The sequence below is a fragment of the Xenopus laevis genome, chromosome 6S, assembly GCF_017654675.1.
Source record: "Xenopus laevis strain J_2021 chromosome 6S, Xenopus_laevis_v10.1, whole genome shotgun sequence".
Lineage (NCBI taxonomy): Eukaryota > Metazoa > Chordata > Amphibia > Anura > Pipidae > Xenopus > Xenopus laevis.
The window spans coordinates 38,146,637-38,165,646 of NC_054382.1; the positions used below are offsets into that span (position 1 = coordinate 38,146,637).

A 19,010-nucleotide genomic window follows, 5' to 3' on the forward strand; every position below is an offset into this window, starting at 1 on the left:
GGCCGTTTTCGGTCAATCAAAATCGTTCGATGTATGGTAGAAAACGTTTGAAACAAACGATTTAATTGATTGATTTTCAAAAAAAAAATACTTCGACAAATTTCGGCTATCGGTTCTAGGAGGTCCCCATAGCCTAACATAGCAATTCGGGCAGTTTTAAAGTGCCAAAGTGTCGAAGTCAAAGTTTTTAAAAGATACAGTACTTCGATTTTCGAATGGTCGAATATTCAAAGTATTTTCAATTCGAATCGAAGTCGAATTTGGCCTATTCGATGGTCGAAATACCCTAAGAATACTTTGAAATTCGAAAATTCACTTCGACTCTTAGTAAATGTGCCCCGAATTGTTATTGTTACTTTTTATTAAGGATCCTTCTAGTCAGGCCCTCTCCTATTCATTTTCCAGTCTCTTATTCAAATAAATGCATGGTTGCATTTGGACCCTAGCTACCAAATTGCTGAAGATGCAAATTGAAGAGCTGCTGAATAAAAAGCGAAATAATTCAAAAACCACAAACAATGAAAACCAATTGCAAATTGTCTCAGAATATCAGTCTCTACATCATACTAAAAGATATCTCAAATTTGAACAAGCCCTTTAATTTGTTTGCTCCCTGACACAAGCAAGAAAAACAATGAATTCGTTGCGGCCAAATACTGGGAGAGTAATCTTTAATGGCAAATAGTAACCACCACGTTATTTATTCTGATGTTCTCTTCCAAAAAGACTTGCGAGCAGGAGGCAAAATCATGAGCGGACTCCCGCACCCACTAAAGGCTTCCACCCATCATACCCAAGTACTCCTACATCTCTACTACGTGCCGCGTCATCGCGCTTATATACTCGTAGCTGTGACGCCAGGATCTCGCGAGATGAGAGTTGTGACGGCTGTATTAGCTGTCCGGCAGGAACCGAGAAGCTGGACTGTAACGGCGTTGCGGGACGTTTCAGCAGTGATCCGGGACAGCGGCCTGTGCTAAGAAAATCGGGACTGTCCCGCGGAAAGCTGGCTTGTTTGGCGGTATGCAGTAGAGGTTTGAATTGGGCAACAAAGAAATCTCACACGGGGAGGACTTGTACATAAACATTCTACATTCCACAGTAGGGTCTTTGCAACTAGAGCTCCCCCTGGTTACTCTTAAATGAAATCCTCACTGTATAAGCATCAGAGTATCTAGGAATGAAATAGTCACCTGAACTACAGCTCTCAGCCTTCAGCTGTAGTGGGAATTGTTTTTTGAGTGCAGGCCCAAGCTGTTCCATGTTGCTCATTATGTGCTGGGTGTGAGAACTGGGCTTTACAACTCATCACAGTGGAGAAGGTTTGCCCAAAATCACTTTCAGTTTGGAGTCCCTAAGATGACATCTGTCAGAAAGTTGTAGTCCCTGTTCATTTATAGACTGCAGTGTTGGTGCTTCTGCAAGTAAACATTTGATAAAATGCCTCCTAGAATGTTCTTTATGTACCAAACCTCGGGGGGGGGGGGTTATTTTACTTTTTAGTGTTTCTTTACTGCTCTTATGATGCTCACCCATTAATCCGCTCGCTAAGGAGAGTTTTTTTTGTATTAAAAATAAGAATGTACGAGTGCGTTATACTCCTTTAGATCTAGAAGAATTGTGCTTTAAAAAGTAGTATTTCAGGCTGATTTATTGAATATTTCTGCAAAAACCCTAATAATCCCTCCCTTCCTGCTCCCTGAATTCTCAGTCTGTGAAATCAGCTCGCTGCACTGTAGGACAGTAACCAATCAGCAGCTAGTAGGACCTGATAGGGAACTTTAGCCTGTCTGTGCTTGTGTGACTGCAGGGCTGTGATTGGCTGCCCCCCCTCCTACTGTGCTTCTGGCAGGGACTCTTAGGACACACCCACCCCTCATTTGAAACACAGAACATCTATAGGATGCACCAATAAAGGGGCTATTTTTAAAGATATTAATTTTTAGCACCATGTAAAAGCAACACCATATATTACTTATAATTGCCTAGAAAATTAGGGTCATTCATCCCCTATGTCTCCTTTAATGGTGGTCTAAGTCAGTGATCCCCAAACCTTTTTCGGCTCTGAGCCACATTTAAAGAGGTTCCAATGTGAAAATGTAATATAAGCTTCATCTCACCGAAATAAGAAACTTTCCAAATATATTACATTTAAAATTGGATACTGCTTATGCAATAATCAAGTTACTCTTCAGTAGCTCGCTCTCAACAACCTCTCACTTCATACTGCATTCATGCAGAGGTCTGGGTCCAATTTTGATTGACGGGTAGGTCTAATATACCTTTTGGGCGGGCTTCCTTTGCTTGCAGACGTTTCAGAGTTAACTCAAATATCCAACTCCAACACAAACAATAGCTAAAAAAAAAAGCTGACTCTGAAATAAGCAAAGTTTCAATCAGAGCTGGTAATTTTTGAGCTTGAATACATCTTCTAGGCAAATTTGTGCAATCTTCAAAAGGACATATTAGACCTAACTGTCAATCAAAAATTGGTTCCACCTTCTGCATGAAGAGGGACAGTGAAGAGTAACTTTATTTATGCATAAACAGTAGAGAATGTTTAATTGATTATATTGAGAAAGTTACTTCTTTCAGCGAGATGAAGCATGTATTACATTTTCACAATAAGATCCCCTTTAAGTGTAGAAAGGTTAGGTTCCACACCAACTTGTTAAGGGATCCTGGGTGTTGTCTAATGTGATAAGCAATTTTGTGGCACCATTTGTGGACAGCCAGTCTGCAGGAGGCTCTCACTAGTGTCTGCCTGCCTCCAAGCATGTTGCTGGTGAGTCACTTGTTGGGGCATCACATTTGCTCTCAAAATTCTATTCCTCCGTTTACAGATTAGACTAGGTTGTACTGTAATGTTCATACTTATGGTGTCGCTGGCACAATACATTTCTCATACCCAGTTTGATTTACTTTTTACTTTCTCTAGCTGTCTGCCAAATATTTTGTTATAACCATTTGAATTACCTGCTCTTTAACTTCAAAGGAATAGTAAAGCGTAACCGTGCTTCATGCAGTGGGTCAGGTTATACATTGTTCCTATTACTGCTTTGCTTGGTGTTTGCCATGACAGACTACATTTGTCAGCCACAACTCCTTTTGGTTTCTGCAAAAAAATCGAAATATCTGGGGAAATAAATAAAGTTATTTCGCTTTTTATTCAGCAGCTCTCCAGTTTGCAATTTCAGCAGTCTGCTTTCTAGGGTCCATATTACCCTAGCAACCATGCATTGATTTGAATAAGAGACTGGAATATGAATCGGAGAGGGCCTGAATAGAAAGAGGAGTAATAAAAAGTAGCAATAACAATATATTTGTAGCCTTTCAGAGCATTTGTTTTTAGATTGGGTCGGTGACCCCCCGTTTGAAAGCTGGAAAGTATCAGAAGAAAAAAGCAAATAATTAGAAAACTATAAAAAATAAATAATGAAGACCAATTGAAAAATTGCTTAGAACAGGCCATTCTATCACATACTTAAAGTTAAAGGTGAACCCCCCCTTTAAGGTTAAAAAAAATCTTATGCCAGTGCACAGTGTCTCCCAGTTCATGGTGTATCAGCAGATAAGGAAATGATGAGGATCGAACATTAGGAAATCATACTATTGGGTCTCATGCTGTGTAAAAAGTGAAGTGAAACATTACTGGTTAATGGTATATTGTGTAATCTGTGACCATTTAGTCTGCGTGTTAATCGGGCAGATAATGTACCCAGATGTATGATTTCCTTGCGTCGTTATAAATTAAAATACAAGTTTCTTATTTTTGGTACATGTATAGTGGCCTGCTAATCATGACCAACATCCATATACTATAGATATTGGTCAGTTTGGTGTTTGGAAAATCTCAAAAATCTTATGTCTGTGCACCTTGTCTCCCAGTTCATGGTGCATCGGCAGATGATGAAGTGAAGAGGATCAAAGGTGGTCATACTGTGTGTGGCCATTCTGCTTATGTGTTGATCGGACAGAACGTGTACCCATTTGGCCCATGTATGCTTGCGTTATGTTATTCTTATAATTAACTAAAACGGAATCTCTTGTGTGCAAATCTCATATTTTTTTTATTTATATTATATATTTATGATACTAAAGATGAAGCTAAATATGGTTTCTTTGCTTTCTCTGTCATGCATGACCACGATGGCAGAACAGTAGGTTTAGAAGTGTTTCCCTCTGTCTTTTCAGATGGCAGCAGTGCTGTTTTTTTGCCCATATAATTTTGTCATGGTTAACTTCTGGAAGAGGGTTTACCTAGCAGCATCCTAAAGGTAAACTAGGGCAGTTTGGGTTTTGTTGTTCAGCTCTGCAGACCTGAGGGTATGGAAGGGTCTGTGTATGGATGCTGGGTTTCATTTGCAGTGGTTGAACTTGGTGGTCTTTGTCTTTTTTCAACACAATTTTAACTATATAACTATGTAACTTGAGGGTTAACCTGCCTTTTAAACCTATGAGAATAGTAATCTGGGTTTTTTCCAGATGATCCAGTTTCCTTCAGCAGTCCAGGAAAATGCTGGTTATAGTTAAACTGACTTTGTGCTCGTTTAGTAGGAAAATTAGACTGTTCGCTTTGCTGGGCCAGGACTGATGCTTATGATAAAATCATAAGAATTACACTGTATTTGTATTATTTAAATAAATATTAAGAATGATAATTTTAAATTAAATATAGAAAGGATATCATTACTTTTCATGCAATCCTGAAAACTGCTGCACATATTACATAACTCTGGGGCAAGAAACTTTAGGAATTACATCCACCACGCTGAAATTTTCTAGAAATGTTAACCATTCAACTTCGAGTCCAACACCTTTATCTTTGCATGTAATCTGCGTAACTGGGGCGGTTAGGAAAGTCAACAGAATACCAGTGGCATATTAAAGAATCTTTCCAAACTGGTATATATATTTCAGTAAATATTGTCCTTTTCCATCTCTTGCCTTGAACCACCATTTTGTGATGGTCTGTGTGCTGCCTCAGAGATCACCTGACCAGAAATACTGCAGCTCTAACTGTAACAGGAAGAAGTGTGGAAGCAAAAGACAGAACTCTGTCTATTAATTGGCTCATGTGACTTAATATGTTTGGTATGTTTGTATGCATGGTGCATCCTACGATCCCAGGGGGCGGCCTTTATTTTTTTTTAAATGACAATTTTCTATTTATGATTACCCAATGGCACATACTACTAAAATAGTATATAATTATGAAAATGGTTTATTCACATCAAGCAGGGTTTTATACATGAGCTGTTTTATGCAATATATTTTTATAGAGACCTACATTGTTAGGGGTATATAGTTTTCCTTTAACTAATTGAAAGTACCTTTGTCTGGAGTTTGCTTCTGTAAGGCCACAATGGTTGTCTTAAAGGAATTGTTCAGTATAAAAATAAAAACTGGGTTAATACACTGTAGATAGGCTGTGCAAAATAATAAAATGTTTCTACTATAATTAGTTAGCCAAAAATTTAATGTATAAAGTCTGGAGTAACTGGATGTCTAAAATAATAGCCAGAACACTACTTCCTGCTTTTCAGCTCTCCTGGTTTCCACTGTTACCAGGCAGGAACCAATCAGTGACTTGAGGGAACCATAACTGTTTGCTACTGAATCTGAGCTGCATGCTAAGGATCAATTGCAAACTCATTGAACTGTTATGTCCCATGTGATCCCCCCCCCCCCACTTCAAGTCGCTGACTAACTCAGAGTTAGAGAGCTGAAAAGCAGGAAGTTGTGTTCTGTTCTGCTACATTAGACATCTGCTCACTCCAGCCTTTATACATTAAATTTTTAACTAACCAACTATATTAGAAACATTTTTTTATATTGCACAGGTTATCTATTTACGCAATTTTTATTTTTACACTGAACTGTTCCTTTAAGTCATCAATCATTTGGCCCTGGTTTTTCATTTGAGAGAGGATTATCAATTAGGTTGATATATTGGTGTAAATATAAGTTGTTTTTTTTTTGTTTTTTTTAATTGAATGAAAAGCTATAATGCATTAGAAGGATTTAGAAGCCACTTTTTAAGTGGTTAGGTTTGTTGTGCAAATTGGTCAGCTGCTGTTACACTGTTTATGTTACCCTCGGGGCACTCTTGATTACTTTTAGTCTGGTCTTAAAAAGAGGAACAAATTTCCCTTTAACCAACCCTTAATTTTTTGGTTTACCCAACCCCTAATAAAATGCAGCTGAAAACTGCTGCTTCTTTTAAAGTTATAGGTAGGAATGCTGCAGTCTTGATTAATGTGTGCTGTCCCCTTTTATAGCTGCAATATCTCCTTGAGCTCCTGGAACAGCTAATATGTACATTGTTATTGCAAACAGCTCATTTTACGTAGGCACTGACAAGTGAAGATCTGGTTCCGTAAGTGCTTGTTACTTTTCTTTTATAAGTGAGATGCAGAAAAAGCAAATGTCTAGGGTGTTTAGGACGAGTAAAACACAATGAGAATGGCACTAGTCTGTATTTCTAGAAATTTGCATGTGTTTTCATATTGGTCAAAACTGTAATGTCAGTGTCAAGTTTTTGGAATTGTTGTTCAGCAGGTTAAGGGATACGGGCTGATTTCCCCAGTAGAATTTCAGTGCAATGCAAAAATCACATTCTCTTTCAAGGAAGTGCAAGTCGCAACAAATAATACAATATGTATCCTGTTTGAGAGTGTGTTCTTGTAATTCCACACATAGGTTTCCCCTCGCTAATGAAGGAATCAGTGCTGGAGAATAAATATTCCCTAAGGCACACTAGTTTGTTTTTGTATTTTTAAACTTGCTCTCATGCACTTTGCAACTAACAGCAATTTCTCTGATCAGAAGCTGAAAAAAAAACACATTTGCCTCTTTTTTTTTTTTTTGCAGTCTTGGTTCTGACTCTTGAAACAATATAGCAAAAGTCTGTTCTTCTCCATCCAAGACTCTCCCAATTCCTTGCATGCTGCTTTACAGGCCATGTTCGTTTTCTGTCTGGCAGTGACAGATGCTTTCAAAAGCAATTACATTTTCAGATGACTTTTAATAACTGGTTACATTTGCAAAGAATGTATATTGGAAGCATAAAATAGTGAAAACCAATCAAGCTACTTGGACGTTATATATTTAACATTTATATCTGTCTGTGTAAAATGCATTGCTGTACAGTGCTACGCAATATGTTGGCGCTATATTAATACATGTTGTTAATAATAACTAGAACACTAAAGACTTGTCCCTTCAAACAACATTTTCCAACTGTTGGCAGAATTCTCAGGAAATATTTCTCAACATAAACGATTCAGTCCAGCGGTTATATCTTTATATTTGTGATGGTATTTAGCAATTTGTTATTAACCAACCATAAAGTATATGCAATATGTTTACCTTCTTTTACTCGATATAATGTAACTACTTAACAATTTATTTGCAGCAGCTGATACTTTATGCAGATTCTAGTCTTGGAATTCTTGCTGCAAGGTGTCATACATATACTTTTAATAAAGCCTGTAGTTTCAGTAGTCAGGCAACTACAAAGATTTTTGGTCATGTCCTACTTCCATGTCTCAAAAAACAATGTTTAACCATGTGGTATGTTGAGGTTTCTGTACTTACAATACAGGTATCAGACCCATTATCCAGAAAGCTCAGAATTACGAAAAAGACTCAATTTTATCCAAATAATCCACATTTTTAAAAATGATCTTATTTTTCTTCTCTGTAAGGATAAAACAGTACCTTGACTTAATCCCAACTAAGATATAATTAATCCTTATTGGAAGCAAAACCAGTCAATTGGGTTTATTTAATGTTTAATTGATTTTCTAGTGGATTTAAGGAGTGAAGATCCAAATTACAGAAAGATCCATTATCTGGAAAACCCCAAATCCTGAGCATGCTGGATAATATTTCCCATACCTGTACCATTTACCATGACCCCGGTCTTCATTGCTAGATAGACCTAGTATCTGTCTGTATAAGCCATGACCAAGCATTCAAGGATGTTCCAATTACTGCTTTCTTTGCCTGTTCTTTGCAATGACTGACTGCTTTTGGACAGTCATATCCCAAGTGATGGGAGACTGTATCCCTCTTCCAGGCAGGCAACACATGTAAATGAACTGTAGGAGCATTATCAGGCTTGCAGTATATTTTTAGGTATAGATAAATGATAGGGGAAACAGCCATAAAATAGTAGAATTCTGTTCCAGGCCATCATATAGAAGTAGAATCATGACTACTCTTATCCAGTCTGAGGAAGCCCAGCAGGGACATTAAAGTTTAAAATACCTTGGCATATATTTGTTACTTCACTTGTTTAAATGCACGCATTCGCTGTAGGCATTATTAATTGCTGCAATTAGAGTCCTGCAATGGGTCGGGTACCCGCAAAAACCTGCGGTACCCTGCGGGTTGAAGTTTCGGGTGCGGGTATAGACGCGGGTCAGGCTGCGGGTCTTCTCAATAGCGATTTTTACTCTTTTTTTCTGATCACGTCTAATTCCGATTATGTCACTTCCAGTTTACAATGACAGCACTTCCTGATTCTGGATGGTCAGCGGGTCCGCGTTGCAGATAAGGTACTTGCGGGTCGGGTAGCGGGTCCAAGGTAAGAATGCGGGTATGGGTCCCAAAAAATGGACCCGCGCAGGACTCTACCTGCAGTCCTATGCAATCAGTGATCTTTATGCCACATCTTAAATTTCGGGGCACACGGACAGATCCGGGGAGATTAGTCGCCAGTCCGACTTCGGAAAACGAATCGCTCCGGGTGCCTGCTCCCAGGTCGATTTTCATTTTAGCTGGTGGAAGGCAGATTGGGGAGATTAGTCACCCCAAAGAAGAGGAGCTTTGTCTGCCCCTACCCTAAAGGTGACTGCAAATATTTCAAAATGAGCTTAGCATTTGATTGTCTTTATTGATATTGATGTACCCATGTGGACGTTTGGTACTTGCCCTCACAATGTAATTACAAAATTTCATTCTGCCCTGACGTGTGGTTTGTAAAAATTAGACAATAAATTATAATTGGTCACTAACAATCCACATTGATACTTAACAATTTAGCTGGGCGTTTTAAATGTTTTGAATAGATTTAAGACCGGCCCAAGCATCAGAATTAAAAAATCGCAGCCCTGTGTATATTTGTCAATCAACACAGGAGAAATCAAAATCTAAATGCAATGCTGTGATGCACCCAAGCGTGAGAGTCCTTATGAATACTTTTCTAAGAATGTACTTGATTTATGGAGATGACTCATTATTTGAAGTGTAATGAATATAAAAATCCTGTAACTACATGAACACTGAGATGAGCTTATGTCTAGCTTTGCTAAGATTTGTATAGAAATTTGTGTAGGCAAATTACGTGTTCTCTTCTATTATATTTGTTATGGCAGAAGGCAAAATGGTGCACTGCTTACTTAGGTACAGCAAAATTGTATCATGCTGTGTAATATAGAAAAAAAAAATTCCCAAATACACCACACATCGCCATGTAAAAAATTGTGTACTTGCCAAGCTTTGTGTTCTAGAGCAAATACCAGCAGGACTTACTTGCTGCTTCATTTTCCCATTGACTTAATGGGTTTTGCAAGGTCTGATGTGTTGTAAATGATGTCAAATCTGGCGACCAGGCAGTATAAACATTGATAACTTTGCCATGCATTTTACACTTGTTTTTTGTATTTTAATCAATTTACGCAGCCTGATAAATAGGCCCCCAAATGCATTAACAATGGATTAACTGTGCAGATGCAGTGCCGACCCATCATATTGATAGTAAGACTACTTTTCATATATAAACTAGGATGCACCTAATCCACTATATTGGATTCGGCCAAACACCCGAATCCTTCACGAAGGATTCGGCCGAATACCGAACCCGAACCCTAATTTGCATTTGCAAATTAGGGGGTGGGAAGGGGAAAACATTTTTACTTACTTGTTTTGTGACAAAAAGTCACGCAATTTCCCTCTCCGCCCCTAATATGCATATGCAAATTAGGATTCGGTTCGGCCGGACAGAAGGATTTGGCCGAATCCTGCTGAAAAAAGGCAGAATCCCGAACCGAATCCTGGATTGGGTGCATCCCTAATATAAACCACGGGGCACCAAAATTATTTCTTTACTGTATCTGAGAAGAGGGTAGGGTATTTTGATTTATGTTTTGCAGGAGTGCCCAGACTTTGTCACATCATGATCGACTCCACCTGACGCCATCATGAGATCTACCTTAGAACTCATAGCAGGATGACACAGGGACCATTCCATAAATAAATACCCCAGTAGCCCAATTTGCCAAAATGCATTGCGAGTTTTTCACGCAACAATTTTTTTATACACGTGACAGGTTTTTTTTTTATGCTCAACAATTTTTTCTGTGGTCTACCAGGAACTTTAAAGTGGTCAACTGGTAGACCGTGATCAACATCTTTGGCACCCCTGATGTATAGGCTTAATCATAAAGCATTTATTATAAAAATATAGTGTTTATGGGTGCAGAATGTTGTCTCTCTCTAAATCTTTTATGTCCCACTTAAATAAAATCTCTTATTTAATCAGAGCTTTAAATGCTAGAGTACTCAGTCAGTGCTATCTGAAGGAACATACCTATTGTTCTCAATCAGCAAGGCAACTGACTTTCTTGAAGGAGAGAATTCGGCTAATGAAGGGTACAGCAGTGACTGTCACAGCTTAACCTAACTTTGCTGATAACATTCATCAGCACAGTACTGGAAACATGAAACGTTGGAATTTGCGATATTGGAAGGTCTCTGAAATAGTTTAAAATACATGTTGTTTTGCCAATGCAATGTTTTTTCTGCTAAAATGAAACTAATATTGGGGAATGTAGTAGAGTCATGTGTATTGGATATTCCATTTTCCACCAAGAACTCTCACACACAGTTCAAGAGCTTATGTTTTATCTGATGTGCCTTTTTGCCATACTCAAGTTAAATGGCTAAAGAGTGGTACGGAGTTTCATGAAATTTCCAGAACATGTATGTTGGACTGAGAAGTCTGTCACTGATATCTGTGTTCAGTGGTTATCGGTTGGTTGGTCGGTCGGTCGGTCAGTCAATCAGTCAGGCTTAAAAAGTTGAGCAGGGTTGGCATAAAGGAGAACTCAACCCAAGAATTAAAAAAAAAAAACACCTACCTAGTAAGCAAGATAGTCCCCTTCACTGCTTCCACTCTGAAAATGTCCGTAAGTGCAGTGGAGCTTGTTGGCGACATCTTCCGAATCTTCGGGTTTTTTTCAGGTCCTTTCCGACACTTTTGGCCCATGTGCAGCCTGTACGCTCCGGAAGACTGCTCCTATTGCGCATGTGCCAATATTGCGCTCTATAACAGATGAAGACTCACAATCTGGAAAATGGCACCTACAAGACCCGCTATACTTACTCTGCGCTGTTAGCTGGGAAAAATGTTACGGACATTTTTCAGACATATTGAACTCTGCGAGGGGATGCAGGGAGGGAAACTATTTTGCTTACTAGGTAGGGGCTTTAATTTTTTGGTTGAGTTCTCCTTTAAAGGACCATAGAATTTATTTTTTGTATTCTGCTAAGATATACAATATGGTGTACAGTGCCCCTTTAAGAATAAACCTCTATTTGAAGAACTGGGGAATGACATGAACTGTGCTTAATGCAGGATTTACATTGTTTAATATGATTACATTACAACTCGATAGGAAGAATGCAATTAAAGCTTAAAATACTATTAAAATACAGTCTTTAAAATTTCTTTCTTTACTTCTTTGATGCTTAAGGGAGCTAGCGCACAAGCAGATTCGGGGAGATTTAGTCGCCTGGCGACTAATCGCCTCTTCTGCGGGGCGACAATATCCCCGAACTGCCTGCAATAATGAGAAAACGCCAGCGCCAATGCAATCGCGGCACTTCGATTTCCGAAGTTGCCTCACGAAGAAACTTAGAAAATCAAAGTGCCGCGAGCGCATTGGCGCTGGTGTTTTTTCATTATAGCAGGCAGAGGGAGATTGACGCCCTACAGAAGAGGCGATTAGTCGCCAGGCGACTAGATCTCCCCAAATCTGCCCGTGTGCTTAAACCCTAAAGGAGATGTATCCCCTTGAGTTCAATGAATAGAGCTTGTTCTGAATATACTTTTTGCCCATTACGTTAATGATGATAAATTCTCTTTCCAAGGCATATAATTATATGATTAGTAAAACCAGTATAACCCCCCCCCGCCTCCTTTGTTGTGACTTTGTTAGCTAGAGTCCATTATGCAGGGAGATTATCTGTGCACTGATAATCTTTTGCCTGAAGCCATAGATTTTATTTATAATTAAAACAGTAGGAAAAATGTTTAAGCACAAGTCCTATTCCCCGAATGTTTAAGAGATATTGCCCCTTTAACTCTGTGACTGGTCCTGCCCTGTCCGACCACAACTAGGAATTGAAAAGAATTACAAGTCACATGATTACGAGGAAACTCTTAAATCTCTGAACCATAGAAAGTAAACTATACTATGTTCTGTTTTTTCACGCAGGTTTAAAAATAACACTGAAGACCAAAAGTACATTAGCACTTAATTTACCCCCCAAAGTAGGTAATAAATAAATTAATCCTCCGCTTTCATTGACGCAGAGGGATGAATATAGGTGGCAGTCAGTAACACAGTATAGCAATGTGTGAATATGTTGCATTGACAAACCTCCATTATAATTTTAACCACATCCATAGTGTTATTTAATAGATGTGTGTAGTCATATTGTGGTACAGGTATGGGATCTGGTAACTTGAATGCTTGGGACCTGGGGGTTTCCAGATAATGGATCTTTCCTTAATTTGGTAATACCTTAATTCTACTAGAAAATCTTATAAACATAAATAAAACCAATATACTGATTCTGAGTTTAATAAGCATTAATTATATCTTAGTTTGGATCAAGTACAAGGTACGGTTTTCTTATTACAGAGAAAAAGGAAATTGTTTTTTAAAATTTGGATAAAATGTAGTCTATGGGAGGCATTCCGTAATTCGGCGCTTTCTGCATAACGGGATTGCAGATAATGGATCCCATACCTGTATATTGAAAAGCTCCCACTTCTAGTTATGCATATAGAAATGCAGAGAACTTGAATTAAGCTATCCCTCTATTTACTGAATTAAAGCCCCATGCATTTGGAGTATTTTTTCTGTATACAGGTATGGCATCTATTATCCAGAATGCTCGGGACCTGGGGTTTTCAGGATAATGGATCTTTCTGTAATCTGGATCTTCATGCCTTAAGTCCACTAGAAAATCATTTAAGCATTAAATAAACCCAATAGGCTTGTTTTGCTTCCAGCAAGGATTTATTATATCTTGGTTTGGAGCAAGTACAAGCTACTGTTTTAGAAAAAAATTTTTTAAACATGTGGATTATTTGGTTAAAATGGAGTCTATGGGAGAAAGAATTTCCATAATTCGGAGCTTTCTGGATAACTGGTCCCATACCTATAATGTTAATATTTGGCTTCTTTGTTACCAACGAAAATGCTTCTTTGTTGCTAAGGTTGCTGACCTTAGCAACCTGTTCAAATGCTTCTATGGCCCCTGTGGGGGGCTAACCCAAAAGTCTGAATACCACTGACTTAAATAATCATGTAAATAAGCCATTTTATAGCAAGTTTGATTACAAAGTGGGGGCTTAACCCAAAAGTCAGAATACCACTGACTTAAATAAACCATTTTATAACAAGTTGTTTGTTGGTGTTGTAATGACTTTGTCCAGAGAGGATTAAGTGACAGCTGTACTATTAGAAGCCGTATGCCTTTTAAAATCTAAAGCCAAAAACTCCCACTGAAAATAATCATATGAGACCTACTTTACCTCCGTATTATTCATTTTCATGAAGCCTTCGTCCAGAGTTTAGACCTGTTTGCTGACCCTTGTGTTGCTCTTTTACACACAAGCATTGTGTCATTCAATTTTCTTTGGTTATCTGTGTTTTAGGCATGGATTGTACAGCTGGATAGTGTCTGTTAGTCTTAAATAGACCTCACTTTAGCAGTTAACCTGCTTGTTGGAGTGCTCTCCTTTCCACTTGTATTAGAAGTATATTCATTGTGGGAGGTATGTCTTTAAAGGAGAACTAAACCCTTAATTAAAAAAAAACCCTACCTACATAGACCCCCCTCCCTGCTTCCCCCCCCCAGCCTAGATGTTACCCCTGGTAAATGCCCCTAACTCTTTACTTACCCCTCGGTGCAGATTCAGGGCATTGGAGTTCACAGGCGCCATCTTCTCTTCGGTTTTGTTCGGGAAGTAAGTGCCGTATCCGCACATGAGCAATTGGAGTAGTCTTCGGTTTTTGACAACTGCGCTTAAATTGATGGAAATTGTGGAACTGCTGTAAGAAGACCGAAGATTACCGATGAGAAGTAGATGGCGCCCGTGAAATCTGATGCCCTGAATCTGCATGAGGGATAAGTAAAGAGTTAGGGGCATTTACCACAGGGGTAACGGCTAGGCTGGGAGGAGCAGGGATGGTGTGTATGTAGGGTAGGTGGTAGGGTTTTTTTTAAATTAAGGGTTTATTTCTCCTTTAAAAAGGATTGATGCATATGGACTGCTTTGGAAGTGCTCTGGGATATAAAATACTTCTTTGGCGTACAGCTGGATGTCCTGAGGCCCTTCTTAGTGCTTTTCATGACCCCTGTCTGTCCAATGTCTCCACAGACTTAAAGAAGAACTAAAGCTTAACAATGAAGTAGGGTACAAATGGTGCACATTATGTTTTGAGATTCCGTACCAGCCCACAAGTGACCACAGCCCCTTTGGATCTAAAATCTCCATCTTCTTTTCTGCTGATTCACTGCACATGCTCTGTCACTTACTGAGCTTAGGGACCGACTCAAACAACAATATCAAGTGAATATTTACAGTGGTGATGTATATTTTTATATGAATGTGACCTAAAACATTTTTACCCATATATTTATGGTTTAGTTCTTAAGGTTAATGTGACCTTACATGGCACATATATGGGGCCCCTGATATCTGGGCAATGATCTGACAGAGGGACCATATTGGCATGTTGATGCAGCCTCGTCTGATGACACTGTCATCCCCATCCACAGATCTTTATATTCCATAGCTATTGCCTGAACTCACTCCTCATTATTTACTCTTCATTATTTTCTCTCACTTCCCAAAATTGATATACTTCATGGATATGACATGGAACACTTATATCTGTGGGTATGTGAAGCCTCTGTTTGCTCGTAGTGTAATAACCTATTATAAACTTCGGTGAGTTCCAAAACCCTGGCAAACTTTGTGGTTTTGATTATATTTGTAGTGTTTGCCCTTTTCTCAGTTGGTGTATGAATGTTTTAGTTATCTTTCTAGTGCTCAACTTGTGTAAGGAGTTCTCTGGAACCTCCGAAAATAAGATTTATAAAATCATTGATTGATGTTTGTATATTAATGCATGCTATCTTATGTTCTCATTTAATAGATTGCCGGAAGGATAAAAGAGCATCCAATCAACCCTTTGCTTCTTGGGCTACTGCCAGCTTTGCAACCATCAGACTTTTTGTCCACTCTTAAACATGGCAAACCGAGGCGGAGCTACCAGACCGAATGGACCGAATGCGGGGAATAAAATCTGTCAGTTTAAACTTGTCCTTTTAGGAGAATCTGCAGTCGGAAAGTCCAGTTTAGTGCTTCGCTTCGTAAAGGGACAGTTTCATGAATTCCAAGAAAGCACAATCGGAGGTCAGAGAAATTGTATAGCTATATGTGATTGAACATATATATTTATGTGTATATTTTTCAAAAAGAACCAGCAACATCGGGATATTTTCAAAAACAAAAGATGTATATTTAGTGAAGCATGTCTTAGCCAACGTAATGTTTCAGTCCCCACTGGGGCCTTTCTCAAGGTACCAGTGGAGTGTATATATATATATATATCCACAGCAATAACTTGGGTGTATATACACAGTTATGTCCATAAATATTTGGACAGAGACAACTTTTTTTTTCTTATTTTGGTTCTGTACATTACCACAATGTAATTTAAATGGAACAACTCAGATATAGTTGAACTGCAGACTTTTATCTTTAATTCAGTGGGTTGAACAAAAAGATTGCATAAAAATGTGAGGAGCTAAAGCCTTTTTTAACACAATCACTTCATTTCAGGAGCTCAAAAGTAATTGGACAATTAAAAAACTTAAAATAAAATGTTGTCCAATACTTGGTTGAAACCCCTGACAGCCTGAACTCTTGAACTCATGGACATCACCAGATTCTGCGTTTCCTCCTTTTTAATGCTCTGCCAGGCCTTTACTGCAGCGGCTTTCAGTTGCTCTTTGTTTGTGGGCCTTTCTGTCCGAAGTTTAGTTTTCAACAAGTGAAATGCAGCTCAATTGGGTTCAGATCAGGTCACTGACTTGGCCATTCAAGAATATTCCACTTCTTTGCTTTAATAAACTCCTGGGTTGCTTTGGCTGTATGTTTTGGGCCATTGTCCATCTGTATTATGAAACACCTCCCAATCAATTTGACTGCATTTAGCTGGATTTGAGCAGACAGTATAGCTGGCCATAGACGCAACGATCCGATCGTACGAATCGTGGTTTTGTACGATTTTCGGACTGTGTGGAGAGTCCCGACATTTTTTGTCCGGCGGAGATCGGCCGTTTGGTCGATCGGACAGGTTAGAAAATTTCTGTCGCCTGCCGATAATATCTTTGCGTGTATTGCCGATCGTACGATTTTCAGTGGGAGACTGTCACTAGCTTATCAGACATAACTATCGTACGATTGCTGTCAGAGTTAGAACATTGGCTGATCTGTTCTTTTACTACTTTATTTGATCGGAATGGTAAGACTTTGATCTGAATGGTTAGTGGCGGGTCAGGAGATCGGAAAGTCCGATCGTACATTCATTCGTACGATCGGATCTTTGCGTCTATGGCCAGCTTATGTCTCTGAACACCTCAGAATTCATTAGGCTGCTTCTGTCCTGTGTCACATCATGGATAAACACTAGTGTCCCAGTGTCACTGGCAGCCATGCACACCCAAGCCATCACACTGCCTCTGCCGTTTTACAGATGACGTGGTATGCTTTGGATCATGAGCTGTTTCACGCATTTTCCATACTTTTTTCTTGCCATCATTCTGGTAGAGGTTGATCTTGGTTTCATCTGTCCAAAGAATGTTTTTCCAGAACTGTGATGGCTTTTTGAGATTTTTTTTTTTAGCAAAGTCCAATCTAGCCTTTCTATTCTTGATGCTTATGAGTGGCTTGCACCTTGCAGTGCACCCTCTGTATTTACTTTCATGCAGTCTTCTCTTTATGGTAGACTTGGATATCGATATGCCTACCTCCTGGAGTGTTGTTCACTTGTTTGGCTGTTTGTTATTCCATGTGCAACAGTTTACTAATTGTTTAAAGATTGGCAAGGCTTTAGTCAAGGTGACATCCCCAGAAATTGCCATAAATGCATTCGGTGTCTGTAGTTTAGCTATCACAGAACTAACACCATCAATAGCACTTGCTGCATTAGCCATAGTGGGAATGTAAACCATAATCATAATGACCTGTGAAAACTCTATAGGCAAATATGGGCTGGGTGAAAATTTACTGCACCTCCATGTCCGGATTACATACACATTCCTTAATTGTCATATGTCTAGGATGGCACCATTTATTATTTGCATATATTCCCAATCCCCCACTCTCTTTCTTACTACATTTACTACTGTTTCTATCCAGTCATTTCAATTGGTAGCCTGCAAGACCATCAAATCAAGTATATTATCATGCGGCCATGCCTGTGAAGCACATAATCGAATCCTCTTGAAAAGTTACTTCACTCTGAGTCAACCCAACCACATTTCACATAATAATTGATGGTAAAAACGTCCGGAATCCTTTCCTTTGCAATTGTCGTTTCCTCCCCCGTCTACATCCACGAAATCTACTCCTCAATTCCTTGGGAATATTCAAACTCCCACCGGCCATGCCATGTGACCTTATGCAATTACAATAATTGCCCTTTACTATACACTTCACGTCCCATAAGTATTACCTCCGCCAATTCAGATCCCTTCTGTCATATCATAACACCATTTGCAGGCACAAAGCTTAAATCCACTAGCAAAATTCTGCTTATTTGTTCAGGTCCGCTCAATTGCTGCAAGACCTCTCGATGCCATACTTGCTTAATCCATCTCCAAGCCAGGCACAGGAACCCAAGCAGGAAACCCTTAGGGAGTATGACTTGGGTCGTATTGAAGTACAATAAGTAAGGGAGAAACAATAGCCATCGCAAAGCAGTTCCATCCTGAAGCGATGGCTCCTTCTCAAAGCTCTGAATTGGCCACTAAGATGGCTGCCTCCGCACCAATATTACTAAAAAATACATTTGTTGATTTAAGAATACAATTTGAAATGGTTAAACTGCTTTTAACAGCAATTGCATTTACAAATCACTGAAATCTGTGAATGTAATGCATATTGGAAAAATTTGCTCAGAATTTTATTTCCTTTTACCATATAAAAATTGTTTTCGGATGGAGGATACTTTTAAGGCTAAAGTCATATGAGTTATTAGGTCATTTGGTGTGAGCTGCTGGGTGAGGGCTGGGCAGGTAAACTGCTGTCTCACTGCTGATATTGCAGAAATGCACACATCAGCTGTTGACTGAACTGCTGAATATCACATTAGGGTAAGGGCACACCTGGCGATTCGGGAAGATTTAGTCGCCCAGCGACTAATCGCCTCTTCCCTCTGTCTTGTGCCGGCTATAATGAAAAGTCGCCTGCGGCATTGGCACACGCGGCGATTCGTATTCCAAAGTAGCCGAAGTTGCCTCAAGGGAAGGCGTTCGGCGACTAAATCTTCCCAATTCGCCAGGTTTGCCCTGAAAGTGTTGGTTTATCTGATGTTCAGCGCTGAACACAAGGTACCAGCCAATACTGGGCATAGTTGGGAATGTGAGGGGGATGTTTCTTTGCCTTACTTGTATAGATTCTATTCTTGAAAAAC

At 39.2% G+C, this 19,010-nt stretch overlaps 1 protein-coding gene across 3 annotated transcripts in view; it reads left to right on the forward strand.

Moving 5' to 3' along the window:
- The first annotated feature begins 854 nt into the window (after positions 1-854).
- Positions 855-19,010, forward strand: part of rab5a.S (RAB5A, member RAS oncogene family S homeolog) — a 30,873-nt gene continuing 12,717 nt past the window's right edge. Inside the window, exons 1-3 of one of the 3 annotated variants that reach the window (XM_041567524.1) lie at positions 855-1,021; positions 14,684-14,875; positions 15,465-15,724. In XM_041567524.1, coding sequence (XP_041423458.1) covers positions 15,559-15,724 — 166 coding nt within the window. In that variant the 5' untranslated portion in view covers positions 855-1,021; positions 14,684-14,875; positions 15,465-15,558. Of the gene's footprint in view, positions 1,035-14,683; positions 14,876-15,464; positions 15,725-19,010 lie in introns of all 3 variants that reach the window. The other 2 variants (XM_041567525.1, XM_018269274.2) reach the window with 2 other exon arrangements.